This window comes from Notechis scutatus, chromosome Z (assembly GCF_049901735.1).
Source record: "Notechis scutatus isolate UNSWTSFEM ecotype Mainland chromosome Z, rNotScu1.2, whole genome shotgun sequence".
In the NCBI taxonomy this organism is placed as follows: Eukaryota; Metazoa; Chordata; class Lepidosauria; order Squamata; family Elapidae; genus Notechis; species Notechis scutatus.
This window is the reverse complement of record NC_142025.1, coordinates 110283221-110306646: the sequence shown is the minus strand read 5'-3', so window position 1 is coordinate 110306646 and position 23426 is coordinate 110283221. Positions and strand designations below refer to the sequence as shown.

The 23426-nt window shown below is 40.8% G+C and overlaps 2 protein-coding genes and 5 non-coding genes across 7 annotated transcripts in view; 2 read left to right on the top strand and 5 right to left on the bottom strand.

Moving 5' to 3' along the window:
* The first annotated feature begins 3211 nt into the window (after positions 1-3211).
* LOC113422784 (histone H3) lies at positions 3212-3704 on the top strand. The gene has a single exon (XM_026683933.2). It carries the CDS (start codon positions 3230-3232, stop codon positions 3638-3640), a length of 411 nt encoding a protein of 136 aa, XP_026539718.1. The 5' UTR covers positions 3212-3229; the 3' UTR covers positions 3641-3704.
* A 1134-nt stretch (positions 3705-4838) lies between these two features.
* TRNAL-CAG (transfer RNA leucine (anticodon CAG)) lies at positions 4839-4921 on the bottom strand. Its single transcript has one exon. It is a non-coding gene; the product is annotated as a tRNA-Leu (tRNA).
* A 350-nt stretch (positions 4922-5271) lies between these two features.
* Positions 5272-5343, bottom strand: TRNAM-CAU (transfer RNA methionine (anticodon CAU)). The gene has a single exon. It is a non-coding gene; the product is annotated as a tRNA-Met (tRNA).
* A 1214-nt stretch (positions 5344-6557) lies between these two features.
* Positions 6558-6639, bottom strand: TRNAS-GCU (transfer RNA serine (anticodon GCU)). Its single transcript has one exon. It is a non-coding gene; the product is annotated as a tRNA-Ser (tRNA).
* Positions 6640-7301: 662 nt separating this feature from the next.
* Positions 7302-7374, top strand: TRNAV-UAC (transfer RNA valine (anticodon UAC)). The gene has a single exon. It is a non-coding gene; the product is annotated as a tRNA-Val (tRNA).
* A 621-nt stretch (positions 7375-7995) lies between these two features.
* On the bottom strand, positions 7996-8069 carry TRNAI-AAU (transfer RNA isoleucine (anticodon AAU)). Its single transcript has one exon. It is a non-coding gene; the product is annotated as a tRNA-Ile (tRNA).
* Positions 8070-11973: 3904 nt separating this feature from the next.
* PFAS (phosphoribosylformylglycinamidine synthase) overlaps positions 11974-23426 on the bottom strand; it is a 56663-nt gene continuing 45210 nt past the window's right edge. The window contains exons 27-29 of the mRNA XM_026683911.2: positions 21607-21765; positions 20834-20986; positions 11974-13191 (exon numbers count right to left, since the gene is read on the bottom strand). Coding sequence (XP_026539696.1) covers positions 12869-13191; positions 20834-20986; positions 21607-21765 — 635 coding nt within the window. The 3' untranslated portion in view covers positions 11974-12868. The remainder of the gene's footprint in view (positions 13192-20833; positions 20987-21606; positions 21766-23426) is intronic.

Sequence of the window (23426 nt, the reverse complement as noted above, 5' to 3'; positions counted from 1 at the left end):
TTTTGTTTTTTTGAAAACTTGGCTTTTCATCCCAAGAAGGTTTTTGGAAGTTCAACTGAAACAGCTTCTTGAATGGGAAGCAAAACATTTTCAAGGAAAATTCATTTGCAAAAAGCACCTCTGATATCCCAAAGTTCATTTGCAAAAAGCACCTCTGATATCCCATCGAACTCAGCCTAAATCCAAATTTAATTTGAGTAGCAAACCCAAGAAAATCCATTTGGATTGCCGTGCATTAAGATAGTAAATAATATAAAATGTACAGTTATTTAATGAAAGTTTGTAAACAGTAGCTTTTTAAAACAAGGGAAATGAAATAATGTGTCTGCATAAAAAAGCTGTGGCCCATGGCAGCAATTTCAAACTAAAAGGACATTTCCTGTTTGGCTAATCAAAATCACCAACAACATCCAATTTCCTACTGGCAGGCTTTCAAAGTAGCTGTTAGTGGACAGTTTAATGAATGCAATTCAATTCCTTCAAGAGTAGTCACCAATCCGGTGGACCAAGCAATAAAGCGAGTTTTTATATATATAGAAAGAAAAGCAGCTATACATATCCAATTTTATATAGATCCAAGCTGCTTTTATATATTTATATATATACAAATATATATACATATTTTATTTTTTTCTAAATTTTGTTCTATTGTACTTTACTAATTTATTTGATTCTTTTTGTTCATTTTTATTATTTTTTATTTTTTGTTTTAAATATGGTTTTACATTGTGTAAGCCGCCTCGAGTTGCCATGGGCAAATAGGCAGCAATATAAATGTATATGTATGTATGTATGTATGTATGTATGTATGTATGTATGTATGTATATGTATATGTATACACACACATACAGAGCTTGGATCTATTTAAAATAGGATATAGGAGAGCGAGAAGAAGAGGAAGAGAGAGAGAAAAAAGGGAAGAAAAGAGAGAGAAAGGGAAGGAGAGAGGGAGGGAGGAAGAGAGAGAGAAAAAGGGAGGAAAAGAGAGAGAAAAATCCTATTTTTCATAGATCCAAGCTGCTTTTCTTTTGAAGCAACTGACACGTTGTGTAAATAGGGCAGTTTCCATGGTAGGCATTAATCTTAAGAGTTAAAATGTATCTAACCCAACAAAGACCGTACTAATTAATAAAACCACAAATGTATCCATATTTCTGCTTGTTGAAAATGTGTGCCTTATGCACACACCAGAGTGAACCCCCTCAAAAATAAGAATTTAGAAGACTTATATGCCTGCAGAACGTTGCCATCTTGACCTACAAAACTAAAAGAATGGAATGGAATGGAATGGAATAGAATAGAATAGAATAGAATAGAATAGAATAGAATAGAATAGAATAGAATAGAATAGAATAGAACACCTTTATTGTCATTGCATTCTACAAATACAATGAAATTTGAAAGCTACTCCAGCACAGTGTCCCAAACACCACATCACAATCACACTACAGAGTATTTAAAAATTAAAATAATTAAAATAATAATTAAAAACCTAGTCTAAAACCTATCTAAAACATATAGTAAGGTAATTAGTTTAAAAATGCCACTATATACATAGGGCTAAATCACATATGCATTGTTTGATTCAAGACAATTATTGCCTTGGAAAAGAAACTGCTTCTCAGTCTATTAGTCCTCATTTTAAGACACCTATAACACCTCCCTGATGGTAACAGTTCAAAATATGAATGTCCAGGATGAGAATGGTCTGTGGAGATTTTTAGTGCTCTAGAGCAGTGGTCCCCAACCACTGGGCCCCAGACCGGTACCGGTCCGTGGATCATTTTGTAGCGGGCCGCCGGTTTCTTTGGGCGCCGCCATCTTGTTTCGACGGCACTTGAGAAAGTACTTCCGGGTGAGCTTGTCGGTCGTCGGTTGTTGGAAAGCGGTGTTTGGGTGCTGAAGGAATCCTCGCGCCTTAGTTTCGTCGAAGGGGGCGGCGGCTTCGAAGAGCCGTCCCGATGGCGGTGGAGTCTCGCATTACTCAGGAGGAGATTAAGAAAGAGCCCGAAAAGCACAAAAAGGTACAGAGGAGGAGTTGAAGGTGGCGAGGAGAAGCGGGGGACGGCTGGCTGGCCGGTCGCTCGGCTCACCTTGCCTTGGTCGTGCGTGCTGATGCCGGCCGGGCCGTGGATCATTTTGTGATGCCGGTACCAGGCCGTGGTACAAAAAAGGTTGGGGGCCACTGCTCTAGAGAGGAGTCTGGTCTTCACAATCTCTTCCAAAGAAGAAAGAAAGCAACCGATGATTTTTTGTTCTGTGTTTATAACTCTCTGGAGCATCTTTTTATCCTACAGAGCATCCAGCATACCACACTGTTACACAGTATGCCAAAATGCTGTTGATGGTAGAATGGTAAAAAGTAACCAGCAACTTCTCACCCAGACCACTCTTTTCAGCAGCCTCAGAAAGTGCAGGTGCTGCTGGGCCTTCTTTGCAGTGGACATAGTGTGGACTGACCAAATAAGGTTGTCAGAATATGAGTTCCTAGAAATTTAAAACTGTGAACTCTTTCCACACAGTCTCCATTGATATATAGTGGGAGAGGCTCTGCTTTGCATCTTCTGAAGTTATAATATCTTTGGTCTTTTTGATGTTCAGGGCGAGGTTATGATTCTTGCACCACAAGACCAGTCTGAGAACCTCTGACCTATTGGCCGTCTCGTCTTCTCCTGATATGAGTCCCACCAACGTGGTGTCATCTGCAAAAAAAGCTTCTTAAAGCAATTAAAATTGAGCATTATAAAACCTAGGAATGAAAACAGAGTAAATGAAAGTGAAAGGCTAAGGATTTGCACTTTTGCTTAGGTCAACATTGTATTTACTAATTACGAAATTAATATTCCAGTACCCTGGTTGTACCAACACAAAAGCCAAATGATGAAACGCACCACTGCTGGATATTTTTAATCCCCTCGATTTCATTTGGTAATTTGAAACAGCTTCGGGGAAAACGTAAGGACCATTGCCAAGGGTTGATATTTTGTAATTCATTCACAGTCGGAATATTGTGGGCGTGGAAACAAAGCCTCGGCAAACCGAGGATCGGTGGAGAAGGCAGAGCGAGGAAAGGTATGGTTTCAATGCGTATCCAATCAGCGTCGAGACTAGACATTCGAATTCAACCGTTTCACCCAATCAGGCTCAAGGCGCGGGCTATAAAAAGGCCGGCAGACGATGCCATTGCTTCATTTCTCGGAATTCCACATCTGAACTTCAAGTGAGAGGATGGCTCGCACCAAGCAAACGGCTCGCAAGTCGACCGGCGGGAAGGCGCCCCGCAAGCAGCTGGCCACCAAGGCTGCGCGGAAGAGCGCGCCGGCCACGGGCGGCGTGAAGAAGCCTCACCGCTACCGGCCGGGCACCGTGGCCCTGCGCGAGATCCGCCGCTACCAGAAGTCGACGGAGCTGCTGATCCGCAAGCTGCCCTTCCAGCGGCTGGTGCGCGAGATCGCGCAGGACTTCAAGACCGACCTTCGCTTCCAGAGCTCGGCCGTCATGGCTCTGCAGGAGGCGAGCGAGGCTTACCTGGTGGGGCTCTTCGAGGACACCAACCTGTGCGCCATCCACGCCAAGCGCGTCACCATCATGCCCAAGGACATCCAGCTGGCCCGACGCATCCGCGGGGAGAGGGCGTAAGGACGCGCCGAGGCTCACCTATAACCCCAAAGGCTCTTTTAAGAGCCACCATCTCTTCCTAAAAGGAGCTGACACCCACAATATCGTTCACATGGAACAATCTGTAGGAACGTTAGACTGATCTTAAATGCTCTTAGCAATAGCATGGAATCTTTATTTTCAGGCCGTTTTACAGAATCCATCCAGTTTAATTTTTCTGCTGTGTATTTTGTCATTTCTTTTGTGCTATAAGCCCAAAAATTTAGGGTTTTTGATCTAGGGATTCTACCCCCCCATGCTTAAAAACTAGGGATTTCTCCCTTGCACCCCCCTTTTAACAAATTGAAGTCTTGATCAGTAAACATTAATGGAGGCAGCAAGTATGCTTAGTTTATTGTCATTGCATCTCACAACAAAATTAAATGCCGTTTTCAATGTACATTATAGCTAAAAATAAAATAAACATACAGTACATCCTTTACATTCTATGCAATTCAATTGAAAACCCCTGATATTGTATTAATATTGCACTACATAGTAGAATTCAATATAGCCATTGCTCTGGGATAGAAGCTGTTTTCAGCCTATTTGTCCCTGGTTTTTATTGTCCAGTACAGTTTAATAGTTTTCCAAAAAGGTACCCAGGATGAGATGGCTATTTAAGAATGTTTTGAATTTTCTTAAGGCAATGGAGCTATAAAGATCTTCCAAAGAGGAGAGGGCACCCAATGATCCTCTGGGCAATGATTTTTCCTCTTAGCTTTTGCACCCTACACTTAATTGTCTATGGAGATTCTCAAGTCATCCAGGTCATGGCTGTCCCAAAGGTGGCTTTTCCAAGAGGCAGGTGAACTTTCTGGTTTTTCTTTCAAGACAGACAAGACTTCAAATAAAAACCAGAAAGTCTACCTGCCTCTTGGAGAAAGCACTTTTGGGACCCTACTTATTTGTTTTGAATTTGCTGAAAGTTATCCTTAATGCTGTTTATGAAGTTATGAAGTTCCCTTCAGTATAAGATGAGAAAAAAAGTATTTGAGTATTTGCAGGAAAATTCACCTGAGAAAGTTGCAACGTGGGAGTCCAACAATAGAATCGATATAAAAGCAAGTAGTATACTATAAAATATTTTTAAATATAATTTAAAATATAAAGGCGTGTTTTATAGTTCTAAAGTAATTCTATTTAAAAACAAAGTAGTTTTCTTTTAAAAAAATTAATGTGTCAGGAGTGGGATTCGAACCCACGCCTCCAGAGGAGACTGCGACCTGAACGCAGCGCCTTAGACCGCTCGGCCATCCTGACTTCTATTTGAGAGGGCTGAAGTATTCTATTTGAGAGGGCTGAATTCTTTCTCTCGCTCGCTCTCTCGCTCTCTCTCGCTTGGAAATTGGCGAGAGATTTCTGCTGATTCTATTTGTTTTTTAGCCTCTCTGTGACATTGGTGGAAAACCTTAGCCAAAGAAAGACGCCCTTTAAGGTATTTTTTTTTCTTTTCAATCCGAGCATGAGCAGTGCATGGTTCTTATGCTTGCGATCTCTCCAGCAACCAAATAAAAATATTGACTACCTGGTTAGCCAATTGCCCAGAACGGTGCTGAAAAATAATGGCATTTTGGCTCAATTTGTATCGAGAATAGAGGGAAAAGGGAAATTAGCAGAGGATGGTTTCGATCCATCGACCTCTGGGTTATGGGCCCAGCACGCTTCCGCTGCGCCACTCTGCTCCTTAAATATCAGGGTTTCTCCTGAACACCTGTAAAGGAACCGATGTGACTTGCCAGAAATGGCATTTTTACCCCTGGTTTAATCAAGCATTTCGACCTAAATGTTGCAAAGAATCATCTCGCCGCCCGTGCCATTTTCTCCTCATTGTTTCCTTCGGGAACGGAATTGTATTAGACCTTTAGGTGCTGTTCAGACGCAACCTCCGTTAACCGCTGGGGTCGCAGGTACCAAATTTGATCCAACTTAGAAGTCTATGGAAATTCTTAGGCACCCAGATCATAGTTGTTCCGAAGGTGTTTTTTTTTTCAAGAGGCAACTGGACTTTCTGGTTTTTCTGTGAAGACGTTTCGCTTCTCATCCAAGGAGCTTCTTCAGCTCTGACTGGATGGTGGGGAATAGAAGGATTTATATACTCTTTGCAGGCAGCTGGTCATCTGCATTCTTTTTAGATGGTCGTTGAGGCCACTGGGAGTCCCAAAGGTGCTTTTTCAGGAGGCAACTGGACTTTCTGTTTTTTTTCTTTGAAGACATTTCGCTTCTCATCCAAGAAGCTTCTTCAGCTCTGACTGGATGTTGGGGAATAGAAGGATTTATATTCCTTGTAGACAGCTGGTCATTTACATCCTTTTTAGAGGCCACTGGGATGGTGGGGAATGATATTCCTTGGAAGATTGGGGGGGGGCTCCAGCCATCGCGAACCATGGGTTCGCTTAACGACTGTAGCATTTGCCTTACGACTGCCACAAAAAATATCATGTCTTGGGGCTCCATTATGGTAATATCTCGAGGACTACCTGTAAAGACCAAACCGCAGAAGTATTTACTTACTTATTTAGATTTTATTTATTTATTTAGAAATTTATTTATTCAGAAATTTGTTTGTTTATAAATCTGAGCAACCCGCAAAAGAAGTTGGGTGGTATTCACACTACGGGTTAAAGCCACTGATGGACAGAAGAGGGAGTTGTGTGTTAGTTGAGTTGGTGTGTGGTTGATTTGCAAAGCCGGAGGAAGGCGGAAAAAATGAATCAAGTCCGACCCTCCCGTGATGGTAGCTGGGCGTGGGGATCACCCACATACTTTTTTTGCGGTAGAGAAGGATTCAGCTTGGAGAGTGGAACGGCTCGGAGTTGCTTTTTGCTTAAACAGGCGAATCGGGAGGTGAAAGCCAACGAAATGTATTCGTCAAAAAATAAAATAAAATAAAATTAGTCGACGAAGGTGGGATTCGAACCCACGCGTGCAGAGCACAATGGATTAGCAGTCCATCGCCTTAACCACTCGGCCACCTCGTCCCAGATGTTTTCCTGTTTCCATATATTTCTTTTTGATGTAGGAATCTTTCAAAGCGCTTTTGAGGAGATCCCACTGTTTGCAAATAGATAGATAGATAGATAGATAGATAGATAGATAGATAGATAGATAGATAGATAGATAGATAGATAGATAGATAGATAGATAGATAGATAGATAGATAGATAGATAGATAGATAGATAGAGGGATGGATGGATGGATGGATGGATGGATGGATGGATGGACAGACGAGAGAGAGAGAGAGAGAGAGAGAGAGAGAGAGATAATTATTTTCTTTTTTTGTGTCTTCTCAAGGACAAAACCATTTAGATCCTCTTTTCGTTCCTGCCACTCCTTGCCTACTTATTGGAGAGAAACTTTATTTATCCATTTGAAGATACCTCCTTTATATCATTGATCCATTCCTTATCTTTCCCTGTTTCTAGCTCCTGTTTTTATCAGATAACCATTGCTAAAATAAATCCCAGACCAAAAAGTATTCAGTTTATTTCTTTTCCTTAATTGTAAGTGTCAGCCTGTCAATTTCTGCACATTCTAGTATTTTTTAAAATCACATGTTCACCTGCGCAATGAAAAAGTTATCTACACATTTCTACCATCCGTTCTTCATATGAAAAATCAGGGCCCAAATTTTCTGCAGCCGGTTTCATAGTGTAGTGGTTATCACGTCTGCTTTACACGCAGAAGGTCCTGGGTTCAAGCCCCAGTGAAACCAAGTTGTGTCTTTTTTTTTCCTGCCGTAGGAATTCTTCTTTCCCACGCGAGCAAAATCGAGTTGGTTTTTGTTCCACGCGCCTGACACGGATTCCCCTCCAACTTTGTTCCATTGTTGCAAAGCGTTTTTCTGCAAATTCTGCAAAAAACAAACAAACCCTTATTTATTTATTTACTTATTTTATTTGCAGAATAAAATGCAGATGTTCTTTTTGCTGTATTCTCACAACACCGTTTCCTGTCAAGAAAATTATAAGTCTGCACGCAAGTGGAGATTTTGTAACTCGTCGAAATTATCTGGAATCAAAGGCGTTTTTAAAACTGTGCAAGGAAAGGCGTGCAAATTGTACGCGCTAGATCGAAAAGGATGGGGGGGACACCTTCCCCCCCCCCGCAGGACCACCCTAAATAAGAAAAGTAACTTTGCTGTTTAAATCGTAGCGTTGGGGGGGGGGTTGCTTTCCTTGTTTATTATGGGGGTCCTGAAGAGATCCCAGGCCCTACAACAAGGCAGCTTTGTCACCACAACATTTTTTTTTTAAGTGTGAAAGTATCTGAGGATTTAATAGATTTAAACAGGAGAATTCCGTCTTCTGATTTTATTTCTTGTGAATAAAAGGTGTGGCCCGTACGGGGATCGAACCCGCGACCTTGGCGTTATTAGCACCACGCTCTAACCAACTGAGCTAACCGGCCGCTTGCGAAGGGCTTCCTCACAAGAATAAATAACATAGCATTGAATCAGACAAAATTTTGAAATTAAAATTAGTCTGTGGCATGAATATATGTCTGTATCATCTGACTTGGGTTTTATTTTTGTTTACACCCATAGTAAATCAACCCTGCGAGGTAGGCCAGTTCACAAAAAGAGGACACAAAGATTCCAGAAATACAACTTTTGGAGAATCTTCCTCCACTTTTACAACTTTGAAAATGGATGGATTTCAACTCTCAGAATTCCCCAGTCAACACGAACTGAGTATGGGTAGTCCTTGATTTATGACCAAAATTCCTTCAAAATAGGTAGTCCTTGACTTACAACCAAAATTGAACATACAATTCCTGCAGGATCCAATCTGTGTTCGTCACTGGGACCAGAGGTTTATTCTTCCAAGTTTTGGGATTCATGCTGGAGCCCATCCTCAGAAAACATCTCTCTCACCCGGAATGTGTGAATTAATTGAAAGAACAATTACAAGAAGTCCTCAACTTGTGACAGTTCCATTTAGTGACCGTTCAAAGTTACGGCACTGAAAAAAGAAACTTAGGGCCATTTTTCAGTTAACAGCCTGTGCAGCATCCCCATGATAATGTGATCAAAATTCAGATGCTTGGCAACGGGTTCATATTTGTGACGGTTGCAATGTCCTGGAGTCTTGTGATCCCCTTTTGCGACCTTCTGACAAGTAAAGTCAATGGGGAAGCCAGATTCACTTAACAACCAGATTACTAACATATCCACTCTCATGATTTACTTAACGACTGTGGCAAGAAAGATTGTAAAATGGAGCAAAACTCATTTAACAAAATGTCTCACTTAACTACGGAAAATTTGGACTCAATTGCAGTTGTAAGTCGAGGACTTCCTGTAATCAGTGGAACAGCTTGCCTCTTGGAGTTATGGGGGCTCCATCCCTGGAGGTTTTCAAAAATAGACTGGACAACCATTTGACAGGGATGATATAAGGGTCCTGCCTTCAGCATGCGGTTGGACTAGAAGACCTCCAGGTCCCTTCCACTTATGATTATATGTTTTATGATTTTCAAATCTATCACTTGAGGACTCTTTTGTTTTTGTTTTTTACTGACACATGTCTCACTGTGAAAACTTACTGACCGCTGGGGGAAAAAAGATTCTTTGGACAATCCTTATTGTCAAATGTGAAGTCACGTTGCCCGTTTCACAGATTGGCTAGAAAATCAACAAAATTAGAACCGTGCTTTGTATTTCTGGGCTCCCACAAAACCCCATTATACTAATCCAACCTCCTTTAATTTATATGAGATGTTTGACAAGGGGAGTCCATTGGCAGATCCCAAATCCTAAACTCCTAATGGATTTGATTATTAAATTGCAATAATTTAATAAATGATTAAAATTGTGGTTTTGAGTTTCTCTCTGAAATGTGATCCATTAAATCCACCTGCATTAATTGCTTAATGTGGAGCCGATGTCACAACTGCCATTATTTCTACAAATGAAGGCAAATGTACATGTCCTAGGATAATGTTGCAAGATCCAATCTGGGTTTGTCACCGGGACCAGAAGTTTTGCCTTGCAACCTTTTGGACTGGAATGGATCCAGCCCCTGGAAGCTCCATTTTGGACTGCAACGGGCTGGGGCAGGGCCAAACGGAGTGTCAGAGGGTCAGATCCAGCGGTGGTATTCAGCCAGTTCGCACAGGTTTGGGAGAACCGGTTGTTAACTTTCTGAGCAGTTTGGTGAACTGGTTGTTGGAAGAAATCATTAGGGCAGAGAACTGGTTATTAAATGATTTGAATCCCATCACTGTTCAGATCCAGGCCCCGGGGGCTCCATTTCAACCTGCAATGGGCCGGGGAGGCCCAAGTGGAGTGTTGGAGGGCCAGCCTCGCCCCTCAGAAGCTCCATTTTGGTCGGCAACGTCTGGGTGAGGCCCACGGAGGCCCAAACAGAACTGCAGAGGGGGCCCACGCGGCTGGGAGGCTGGAGAGGAGACTGCCTGCTAGATCTTCACAAGGTAGGTGACCTGACGTGGCAGGTTGGGGGGAGGGAGAAAACAATTTTGGGGATCGTGTATTCCAGTGGGTCGCAGAGGCCTTGGGTATTCAGTGGGTCACAGAGGCCTTGGGTGGTCTTAGGCAGGTGGCTTGTTCCATCAACTTGTTCCATCAACTCCCCATGGCCTTCCCCACCCGGAAATGCCTCATGTGCACTTAACGAGTCTCACATTCAATTAGCAAATGCGTGGGCAAAAGGAGGGAGTGATCACGTTCAAGGTACGAGGTTCACTCCCATGAAACCTCGGGTTACGAATGGAATAGGCAGGCTGGCTCTATTATATTCCTCACTTGTGGACTACCTGTAGTTTGCTTGTGCTGCCCAGCCCTCACCTTCTAAATACTTGATTAAAAGGTAAAGGTTCCCCTCACACATACGTACTAGTCATTTCCAGCTCTAGGGGGCAGTGCTCATCTCTGTTACAAAGCCAAAGAGCCAGCACTGTCCGAAGATGTCTCCATGGTCATGTGGCCAGCATGACTAAATGACAAAGGAGCACAGAACACTGTTACCTTCCCACCAAATATGGTCCCTATTTTTCTACTTGCATTCTTATATGCTTTCGAACTGCTAGGTTGGCAGAAACTGGGACAAGTAATGGGAGCTCACTCCGTTACACGGTGCTAGGGATTTGAACCGCCAATCCTTCTGATCGACAAGCTCAGCGTCTTAGCCATGCAGCACTCCTGCTGACTATTTCCCAGGCTTCCCCGGCTGTTTTTGTGCCTGCTCATCCAACAATTTTATAGTAGCTGCAAAAATTGAATGTGTGTCCTTGTTTGTTGCAGTGTGAGGCTACCAATGAGTTCGGGTCTCCTTGTCTGACCGATTGCTTGTGTTCTTGCAACCTCCTCACACACAAAGGCACATTCTGCTAGAAACAAATTCCCTCCAGCACGAGTTCAAAAGCCTGGAAGGCTAAACTCTCTGGTCCCATTGACTGATCCAGATTGGATCGTGCATTTTTTCCACAATTTATTGAATGAATTCACCAACAAACTATGATCGCAAGTTTCCTTCAAGAAGGACAGCAGATTTTTTGGGGGGGTCCTGTCACTTCTAATCATTGTATCTGATTCAGTTATTTTCGTAATTTTGTAGCATTTTATTTCTATTGTTTTGTCTTGTTGACATTGTAAGCTGCTCAGAATTATGGGAAGAATTATGGGAAGATGGGAAGCCAATTAATTATTAATAAATAGTTTTCTTTTTCTTTTTAAATTAATACACCACCTAATGTTGCTCTCAACTGGGCTGATCCAAAGGCTGTAAAACAGGTAGTCCTCGACTTACAATGGTTCATTTGATGACCATTCAAAGTTACAACAGCACTGAAAAAATGACCTATGACCATTTTTCCCACTTACAACCATAGCAGTGTGTGTGTGTATGTGTGTGTGTGTATCTATCTATCTATCTATCTATCTATCTATCTATCTATCTATCTATCTATCTATCTATCGTCACATGATCAAAACTCAGATGCTTGGCAACTGGTTCATATTTATGACAGTTGCAGTGTAACAGGGTCGTGTGTCAATAGTTTGCGACCTTCTGAGATGCAAAGTCAATGGGGAATCCAGATTCACTTAACAACCATGTTACTAACTTAACAAGTACAGTGATACTTAACAAGAAAGGTCATAAAATGGGGCAAAACTCACTTAACAGATGCCTCACTTAGTAACAGCAATGATGGGCTCATTGTGGTCATAAGTCGAGGACTACCTGTTTTGTGTGATATATATTTTTTGTTCCTGCTTTTTGCCACCCAAGACGTATTGATGATAACCTTTATACTGCTGACTCCAAACACAAGCCGCAAAGAACAGACATCCTTTTAAGAATTAATTGGCATTTATTGGCACTTTGGAAAACGTGTCGGTCCCACACAGAGAGCAGCATATACCGATATCGTTTTGCACCATGTCAACCTGGTTTATCTGTGTTTGGTCCGTAACTATGATTTCTGGATGCATGTTAAGTTCAGTAACCTGGTTTAGGGCGACCTTAGGAAAGGAGAATATAGCAATTTCATTTTGCACCAAGTCAACCTGGTTAATCTGTGTTCAGTCCATATCTATGATTTCTGGAAGCTTGTAAGTTCAGTAACCTGGTTTAGGACACTTGGGAAAAGAGCATATAACAATTTTATTTTGCATCATGTTTATTGACTTGGTTAATCTGTGTTCAGTCCATATCTATGATTTTTGAGTGCTTCTAAGTGCAGTAACCAGGTTTAGGGTGACCTGGGGAAAGGAGCAGATAGCAATTTTGTTTTGCATCATGTCGATCTAGTTAATCTCTATTTGGTTCATATCTATGATTTCTGGAGGTCTAGTAACCAGGCTTAGGGTGACTTTTGGAAAAGAGCACATAACAATTTCATTTTGCATCATGTTGACTTGGTTAATCAGTGTTTGGTCCATATCTATGATTTTTGAGTGCTTCTAAGTTCAGTAACCAGGTTTAGGGTGACCTTGGGAAAGGAGCAGATAAGCAATTTCATTTTGTATCACGTTGATCTCTGTTTGGTCCATATCTATGATTTCTGGGTACCTGTAAGTTCAGTAACCGGGTTTAGGGTGACCTTGGGAAAGGAGCCCAGAAAGAAAAGAGAACTTTCGGGTTTCTGGCCAGGCCTTGGAGACCATCTAAGGCAGCTTGCAATGGGTGGCTCAGAAGTGGGAACGGATGCCCTCAAACTAAGAAACACGTCAGGATGAAACGGCGTCAAGGTTGCCCCTCCGGATAATGCACGCACCACTCGCAGGCATTCTGGAACATACGCAGCCAGGGTGAGACTTTCACAGACTGGCGCCAGGAGGTTGGCATCCAGGGCCACTGCCAGGGTAGGACGCATCGCTCCGGGTGGGGCATCATGGCCAGGTGACGCCCGTCAGGAGAGCAAACGCCGGCGATGCCCATGCGGGACCCATTCGGGTTCAACGGGTACTCCTCCGTGGGCAGCCCCTGGTCATCCACGTAGCGAAGCGGGGCCAGCCGGGATGAGCGTACACGAGCCAGGATTTCGGACGAGCGGAACCGCATCCGACCTATTTGGAATTGGGAAGGAAAAAAGCTTTGTTGTAAATACAGAACCAGTAAGGCCTGAGAATTGGAAAGCATTCAATCAATTTTGTAAATAAAAACGGTGACAGCTCACTAAGTTTACTATGTGCAAATAGAAATACGTGTGATTCCCATAGCAAGGAAGATAAAGCAGGAATGGTTAAATTGATGGCTTTAGTTAAACAGGAAGATATGTTTGTCAGGATTCCAGCAGTTACCCCCATTTAAATCATGAGTCTCAAACCAAACTTCCAAAACTTAAAAAGGATTTATTGGGAGTTACACTGTCCGGCACTGCCTGGGTGTAGACAACTCTGAGGCACATAATTCATTGTCACCCTTGATCCTGGTTTCCCCCCACCCCCTGGATGTATCATAATTCATATTCTCCAATGGGACACATTCATAGCCAAATGTCATCAATCATGCTCTCCAGTTAGAATTTTGTACGGCAGAAACTTCAGTCACCTAGTTACAATCTTTGAAAACATTTATGGAATGCAGTTTTGGTTTGCACTGCACTGCTCTCCCTTCCTTTTTTGTTGGCAACGCTAAAAAGACCATAGAAATATTTTATGAGTTGGCAACGTTCTTTATTTGGATGTCGCTTCTGAAATTTATGCTTGTAAAGAAGAAGAAAAATGAAACTTTGATCTCGGTTTTGTTGATTAGAAAGATTTGGTGTTATAGGAATAGCTACTTATATATTAATGTGTAAAACAAAAAGTTGTGGTTGGAGTGTGTTTATCTTGTAATGTGCCAAGAAGAGTTGGAAATCAATGCCCCCTTTTCTTTTTCTCTTCCCTCTTGTATCTCACACCACCTTTTCCCTCCTTAATTTCCTGTTTTCTTTTCTTCTTTGTATTTTATATAATAAAAATAAAAACTATAGTCAAACTCTTAAAAAAACAGAACCACTTCGCCCGATAATACAGGTAATCCTTGACTTACCACCTCCATTGAGCCCAAAATTAATGTGGCTAAGTGAGACATTTGTTAAGTGAGTTTTGCCCCATTTTACAACTTTTCTCACCACTGTTTGTTAAGCAAATCACTGCAATTCTTAAATTGGTAACACGGTTGTTAAGTGTATTTTGCAAAATACATCAAGAAGTTGCAGCTTCCTGCTGTAGCACCAGCGGAGCTGCAAAAGGTGGTGCTACTCGGAAGAACATACATTTTTAAGAAGATACTTGGTTGATAGCTAGGATGCTGGCAGCATCCCGTATCAACCATCAGTGCCAGTCAATAGTATTTGTAATGCATTTTTAAATTTTCAGTTAATTGATTTCATGTTTAATGAATAAAAGATGATGATGATGATGACAATAATAATAACAATAAAAATAGTTGTTGATAAGAAAGTCAAAAAGGTCTGGATAGTGGATGTGGCAGTGCCTGGAGAAAGCAGAAGAGAAAAGAAAGAACTGGAGAAGATAACAAAATACAAAGACATAGAAATAGAACGACTATGCCAAAGGCAAGCAAGGGTGGTACAAATAGTAATAGGTGCCTTGAGTACAGTCCCAAAACAACTTAAGCACCATAGGCATGAACAAATTTGCTATCGGTCAATTGCAGAAGGCAGCTTTACTTGGAACAGCTTCCATCCTGCGGCGATATCTGTAACACCATCAAATATCCAGATTTGCCTATCCCATGTCCTTGGTAAGGACTCGATAGGGAGACAAAAATGTCAAACCCAATCTTGAGGAGAGCCGCATCTCTCCTCCTCGGCTGGCCATTACTCCCTTTCCCAAAGGTGGTTGCAGCGGTGGTCAGAAATGGCCACCTCAAAGAAGAACCCGATCGGACAAGATTGTGCAGGAGGAAGTTTAAAGGAGAAAATTTGACTGACCGGGTTGAATGGAGAACATCTATTTAAGGTACCCGGAACCTGAATTTTAAAGACTAATATTATTCCTAAAAAAGATTTTAAGCTGTGAAAGAGAAAGGGAAAGGAAACGGAATTGGCTTTTTTTCCTCTAACATCAACCGTTTTAACTGACTTGGAACATTAAGAAGAAGAGATTCGAATAAGAAACTGATACTAATCCACTTTGATATTAATAGGCTACTTCTAGCTGCAAATGAAGTGTCAAAGGGATAAAGATTCTTGGATAATTTAAAAACTTTCTTTAAAAAAAGAAAGAAAGCAGCGGTGGGAAAAAGGAAAAAATCTGGAAAATGGAGGAGACCACCTAGAACTTTAAAAAAAAAATGACAGTGGCATTTTAACAAGGTTTGCAAAAGATACATTGTAGCTGAAACTTTGTTATAAGATAACAAAGCCCCTGGAAAAAGAAAGTGAGAAAAAAAGCAAGAAACAGTTTTGGATTGTTGGATGATTCCTGGAACTTTGGATGGAAGATCTTAATGAAATAAAATAAAATCAATTGGGGGTTGTTTAAATTTTTTTAAAATGGCATCACTCCTTGAAGAGTTAAAAATGAGACGTAAAGAACAAAAAGAAGAAGCACAAGACGGAAGAGGATCTTTTGGCTTCGTATTTCAATTTTTAGAAATGGAGATTTTGAACTATGAAAAACAACAAGAAACGCTGGCAGAATAAGAAGGGCGGGACAACGAAGAAGCCATCTTTAATAACCAAGCAATTTTAAGTGGGGTTAGACAATGGAGAGAAGGACCTGTACATTGACTACCATGCTGACTGTATCAAAAGTAAGCCACGCAACCCAATACTCAGCTTTTACCCTCAACCACAACCCTACCTCAACCGATCCACCATCACCCAAGACTAGGCACGCACGCCCCAACTACCTCAATTCCAACTACTGCCGGCCTTAAATGCAAACTACTCAATGCAAGAAGCCTCGTGAATAAAATACCTGAATTTCTCATCCTACTAAATATGGCTAACTTCGACATTATATTTGTCTGTGAAACATGGCTCAATGCATCTCTCCCGACTCCATTACCACAGTAAGAGACTATCATGTTTACCGATCAGATCGTGAAAATCGTCGAGGAGGTGGTGTTGCTATCTTCTATAAAAATCCTTACATCTAAAAATATCCAAGTTACCCAGGAGCTTGCTCTTCCTGAGACCATCATCTGTGAACTATCCTTAAATATCACAATTCGATTCTTACTATGTTACAGAGCACCTGATTATGACATCGAACATGTAAACAAGCTAAATACATTACTAACATGGGCTGCATCCTGCCCATACCCTTTTATCTTTCTTGGTGATTTCAATCTACCTCATATTGACTGGACCCTAAATGATTGTACAACTGAAATCATACACACAACCTTCTACAATGCTATTACAAATCTGGGACTGGAACAACTAGTAACCAACAACACTAGACTAAACAACTGCCTCGATCTCATCTTCTGCAATAGTTTGAATTTAATTTACGGAATACAAACTAAAGAACCCTTTTCCAGTAGTGACCACAATATGATTGACTTTTGTCTCAACATACGTCCACACAAAAATCACCACAATGATGTAATCCCCAATTGTAACTTCAAAAAGGCAACTATGATCTTATAGACAACGATCTCTCATCCCTTGATTGGCAATCTCTATTCACTGGATGCAATACTGTTGAAGACCATTACAACATATTTTTACTTGAAGTCAAAAGAGTCATCAAACTATATGTACCAACAACAACTCCCAAAACAAAACAAAAAAGCAGATTACGCATAACAATAAGGAAACTTCAATCCAAAAAGAGATCACTCTGGCGGAAAAACAAATCTGGTCACGCTTGCCAATTTCAAAAACCGATACAAAAATTTATGCCACCAGATAAAGACCGAATGCACCAATTATCACATTAAACAAGAGGAAAACCTTCTAAGCACCAATTCCACCCGTGCTTTTTACAATTTTGTAAACAACAAACTAAAAGACTCAAGGTCCATCCCTCCCATGATAGGACCTGATGGTAAAGACTGCAACGACAACACCATTAAAGCCAACATCTTTAACACATTCTTCGGCTCAGTATTTGTAAACAGCAATGGATCATGCCCAGTATTTCCTAGCCGTACCACAGATAACAACAATGATCTAATACATATCGATTTCACAGAAGACAATGTTGAAAAAGCACTACGCAATCTAAAACCATCCCTATCTATTGGACCGGATGGAATATGTGCCTACTTCTTAAAAAGCTATCCACTGCCATAGCCAAACCTCTAAGCATAATCTCTGAAAAATCTTTCAGGACCAGCTCCTTGCCTAACCTATGGTCACAAGCCACAGTCATCCCCATCTTCAAAAAGGGAGACCCAAGCCTAGTTGAAAATTACAGGCCAATCTCCTTATGCTGCGTCACCTGTAAAGTCATGGAATCAATTATTAACCAATCCATCATCCTCCACTTAGAGACAAATAACCTACTCTCCAATAAACAATTTGGTTTCAGAAAAAACTATCCTGTAATCTGCAACTCTTACACTGCAAAAACATATGGACGACACAACTCGACCAGGGCAAAGCAATAGACGCAATCTACATAGACTTCTGTAAAGCCTTTGATTCAGTGGTACACGACAAACTACTCCTAAAAGTAAAATCCTATGGTATCTCTGGACAACTGAATAACTGGATAGAAGCATTCCTGTCAAACAGACAACAAATGGTCAAAATTGGGAGCGTCCTATCAAATCCAGTACCTGTCAATAGTGGTGTCCCCCAAGGCAGTGTTCTAGGACCAACTCTCTTCATACTCTACATAAATGACCTCTGTGATCATATTAAGAGCAATTGCGTTCTCTTTCGCTGATGATGTAAAGCTGTTCAATACCACAGACAATACTGCTACCCTACAAAAAGATCTTGACTATGTATCAGAATGGTCAAACAAATGGCAACTTCAAATCTTAACAAATAAATGCTCTGTCTTACATATTGGCAAAAAAATCAGAAAATAAAATACAAGCTGAATAGTCAAGATCTTGTTGATGACCCAAGCTCTGTAAAGGACCTTGGAATACTCACCTCTAATGATCTAAGTGCTAGAGCCCACTGCAACTACATAGCCAAAAAGGCATTAAGAGTTGTTAACCTAATCCTCACGTAGCTTTTTCTCTGGTAATATCACACTACTAACCAGAGCATACAAAACATTTGCTAGACCAATACTCGAATACAGTTCATCAGTCTGGAACCCACATTACGTATCTGATATTAGCACAATTGAGAAAGTCCAGAAATATTTCACAAGAAGAGTTCTCCACTCCTCTACTCGTTGTAGAATACCTTATGCCACCAGACTTGAAATTCTAGAACTAGAAAACCTTGAATTACACGTCTTCGGTCTGACTTAAACATGGTATATAAAATCATACATTGCAATGTCCTACCTGTCAATGAATACTTCAGCTTCAACCATAACAACACAAGAGCACACAATAGATACAAACTCAAAGTTAACCGCACCAAACTTGATTGCAGGAAATACGACTTCAGCAATAGAGTGGCCAATGTCTGGAATACTCTATCCGACTCTGTAGTTTCTTCCCCAAACCCCAAAAACTTTAACCTTAGACTGTCTACTATTGACCTCACCCCTTTCCTAAGAGGTCTGTAGGGGGCGTGCATAAGCGCACCAACGTGCCTACTGTCCCTGTCCTATTGTTTCTCTTATTCTTTTATTTTTCTTATATGTACCCATTTCATGTATTCACAACTATGTATACACTTATACTTATTATCTTGTAAACAATTGGCAAATCAAATAAATAAATAAATAAATAAAAGAGGGAAAGGGGGGAAATGGAGTTAAAAACTTAAGCACTGAAGCAACAACCAAAAAAAAGAGTAATTTGAAAAGCAATCATAATATCAGGAAGAAGCAGAAAGGAGGATCACAGAAGGGAGAATCAGATAGAAAAGGGAATAAAAAGGGGAGGGAGAAGAAGAGAGGGAAGAGGGAAAGGAAAAGAAGCTACAAAAGACAGAAACAATATATAGAGGTACAGGAAAAATGTACAAGAATTAAAGGTATAAACCTATTTAAAAGACACAGAGACAATGGTTAAAATTTAATTTAAGGAGAGGATTCTGCAAAGGTGCATGGGATAGTATTGTTATATTAGAAATAGAAAAGGGTTAGAAAATATGTTAGATGATTAAAGTGATAGAAAAAATTTCTATTGATGTGTAATGAAATATTTTTTTGTAAAGAGAATAAGGCTCTCAATGATTTAAAAAGAACGTTTAAAAAAAACTGAAAAGAAACATGGAAGATTTTTATCAGTTGACAAGATGAACTTGAATAAGAATAATAACTTTATTGACTACTGTTAATAACTATTGTTTGGTTTTTTATTTAAAGACAGTAATAAGTAAAATATGAAATATAAATGATTAAAGTGAAAAACAAGTGATATTACTAGGTAATGTTTGGTAAAAGAAATAGAAATGTAAAAGATTGTTATTAATATTAATGGTGGAGCTGTACTTGAATAGAATAATTATTCCATTTACTATTGTTATACATATATACACAGATATATATACATATATACTTTTTTCTTTTAAGAATTTAGTGTGCACTTTAAGGGAATGTACCAAGCAGAATTTGATTGAAAATAGGTATGTGTTATAAAATAGAGGTTAGAAAATGAATGTTATAACTGTAAAGATGTAACTTAAATTTTTAAATAAGATTTGAAAAAAGATACAAAGGTGTCACACTCCAGTCTAGTAATTACAGGGGAAAATTTGTTTTATGTGAAAAGATAATATGAAATTGTAAACAGGACAGACGAAAGTATAAAAACATTGATTAGAAAGATTTTAAAAATTAGAAAAAGATATGTAATTGAATTAAGAAAGGAATGAGATCATTTAAAATAAGGCTATAGAAAGTAAAGAAAGGGAAAAGCTATTGAAAAATTGCAAAAATAGTTATAAGATATGGATTAGAATGTGTAAGATAAATATGTATTGAGTTTATGTCTGTATGGAGAAGTGATAACCCGGGGCCACGCTGTTCTCAAAAAAAGATATTTTATTTGTATTTGTATGTTTTGTGAAAACTTAAATAAATTTTTTATTAAAAAAAAAAAGTCAAACCCAATCTGAACATCTGGCAGACTATGCGATGAATAATAATAAAAAAACTTTATTACAATCATAGACCAGCAATAAACAAAAAAATCACTATTTACAATAGTGTTAAAAGATATTACTACTAATAATAATTAATAACATCCTAATTAATAAATAGTATGGTTCTTGCCCTTGGTTCCATGATGGGAGAGCAGGTAAGTATGTGTAAGTGTGTAAATATAGATTCTCTAAAAATTGTTAGAGATATCTACAAGAAATTGGTGCGGTAAACATCTTTAATTCTGTAATCAAATTTTCCTTGTAGTTGTTGCAGTTGCACAGAATTTTGCTACTGCACCTATGGGAGCCAGGTTTAAGTCCCGGAGGAGATAATCTACATAAAAATTGTCTACCCTCCCTGATAATCTCTCTAATAAGGGGAGAATATGCATTGACTTAAAAACCCTGTATAACTCACAGTGAAATAAAACATGTGTGATATCAAATGAAAAAAAGACCTGCTGAAAATTAAAGAGAGAGGATGTTCCTTCTACCCTGTATTGAAACCCTATTTCTATTACCTTCTCCGTGGGCTACCCAGATGCCCAGAGTAGATCCCGCCATGCCTCGTAGCATCAGGGCCGGACTTTCCTCGATCCCCAAATTCACAAAACGCGACTCAAAGCGGCCAGAGTTGTTGGGACTCAGCAGCAACCCTGGTTGAACGGAGCCATCTAGAAAAGACAAGGTCAGAGATTGAAGGGAGGCTTTCCCACATTATCTCTGACATACCCTGTTTCCCTAAAAATATGACATACCCTGAAAGTAAGTCCTAGCTTGATTTTTTACATGTACATCCAATATAAGCCCTACCCCCAAAATAAGCCCTAATTAAGATTCCCGCCCATTCCAGGGTGCACGGGTAAAAACCTAGGGTGGGGATAGTGGGGGTGGAGCTACCCTACTACTTACCTTTGGACAGTTGTAGCCAGGCCTTGCACATCCCAACACCTGCCTCACTGGCCCATTTCTTCTACAGCTGGCAAGACTGGTAAGGCTTTCCGGAAGGCCTCTGTAGCTGATAAGAAAGCTCTGGATAGATCTGTTAGCAGCTGCAGAGGCCTTCAGGAAAGCCTTGCCAGCTGTAGAAGTTGTTCTTGAAGGCCTCTGACAGCGAAAAGGAGGCCAGGGGCAACACGCGCAAGTGAGGTTAGTCATTGGACATCCCCCCAAAATAAGACCTGGTGCCTTTTTTGGTGGCAAAAGAAATATAACATAGGGTCTTATTTTCGGAGAAACACAGTAGAGATGCTTGGAACAAGGGGAATGTCAGGAGCAGTGTGATCTGTCTTACCAAGATCTTTGGCTTCGGAGTTCTCGGCTCCTACCCAACCAAGCAGTGCCATCAGCTGGCAACCATTACAGACGCCCAAGCTGAACGTGTCTTTCCGCTGATGGAATGCTTGGAACTGGGCCCGTGCCCTGGGGTTAAAGGTCACCGAAGCTGCCCAGCCTGCAATCAGAGACGGCGAAGTCAGAACTTAAGAGAGTGGTGTTGAATCAAAAACCAAGGGGATTTCACCCCAAACATCTACAATATCATTCTCCAGTATGTATCGTCCAGATGAATGCAGTTCATGGCCAGGTTATACCTAAGGAAACAGCTTTGCCCCGTCACATCAGCCCGTCCCACTTGTTCAGGTAAGGAAGGCATGCTATGGATCCTGTCAATCAAAAGAATTTTGAATGGCAGGGTCAAGGAAGAGAACCTTTTCTACCACCAACCCTGCATTGTGGAACATCTTACCCCCCAGAGGTGACAAAGGCCCCAATCTCTTGACTTTCCACAAAGGGGCCAAATCATGGCTATGTAGCTTTGTGGTGGGGGGACACCGGGGCCCACATAATCATGAGGCTGGCTGGTCTCATGAGAACCCATTTCCTGCCACCTGTATTAACAACTGCTAACCTCCCTGGCTTGGAATTCTCCACCTTCGGTAATTTTATCACGTTGATTTGATTTAAAAAAAATTAAACTTGAATTACTCTGGTTTTTTTAATGCTTAATTTTATTGTACACTGCCCCAAACCCCTCTCTAAGGGAGATGGGTGGTTAGATATAGATGAGATATAGATGAGATAGATGAGATAGACAGACAGACAGACAGACAGACAACAGACAGCAGACAGACTGGAATGGAAGGGAGGGAGGGAGAGAGGGAAGGAGGAAGGGAGTAGGAGGAAGGAAGGGAGGGAGGGAGGTAAAGGTGTACTTAAGTTTTCAGAATTCTTCAACTCATATAATGGAATGTGTGGATGACCCTGAGGAAGAAGAAGAGATGCTGCCCAGAAACCACTGGATAAGAGAGGCAGGAGCCCTCAGTGGCTTAACGGTCAGAGGAAGAAACTTAGGAATGTAGCAAGCATCGGGAAGTGGGAAGTTTGTACTTTCAGATTTGCAAGGCTGATGTTGGCCTTCCCAGGTAAACCAGATAAGAAACAAGACAGGTGAGCCAATTCTAACTTTATTATAAGGCTACATTAGCAGAATCTTGCAAGTCTGAAAGTACAAACTTCCACCCCCACTTCAATGGCTTGTTCCATTAAGATGGGTCCTTCCTCAGTTTCTTCCTCTGATTGTTAAGCCACTGAGGGCTCCTGCCTCCCTTATCTGGTCCTCTCCTAGGCCACATCTCCTCCCACTATTCCTCAAGGTTATTCACACAGTCCATTGCAAGGGATAATGTGATTACTGAGAACTGAAGTCCACCTCTTCTTCCAGCCAAGGACAGTTGTCCTATGGGACAGATGGACAAAGAAGAAACCAAGCAGGACCCACTTTCATTTGTAATCCCAAAGGTGCTTTTTCAGGAGGCAACTGGACTTTCTTTCCTTTTGAAGACGTTTCATTTCTCATCCAAGACACAGATAAACCTCCAAGTGGCCTCAATGAGCCTCTAAAAGGATGCAAATGACCAGCTGTCTGCAAGGTATACAAATTCTTCCATTCCCCACCATCCTGTCAGAGCTGAAGAAGCTTCTTGGATGAGAAGAAAAATGTCTTCAAAAGAAAAAAAGAAAGTCAAGTTGCCCCCTGGAAAAAAAATCATCTTTGGGACTCCAGGTGGCCTCAACGACTTTCTAAAAGGATGCAAATGACCAGCTGACTGTAAG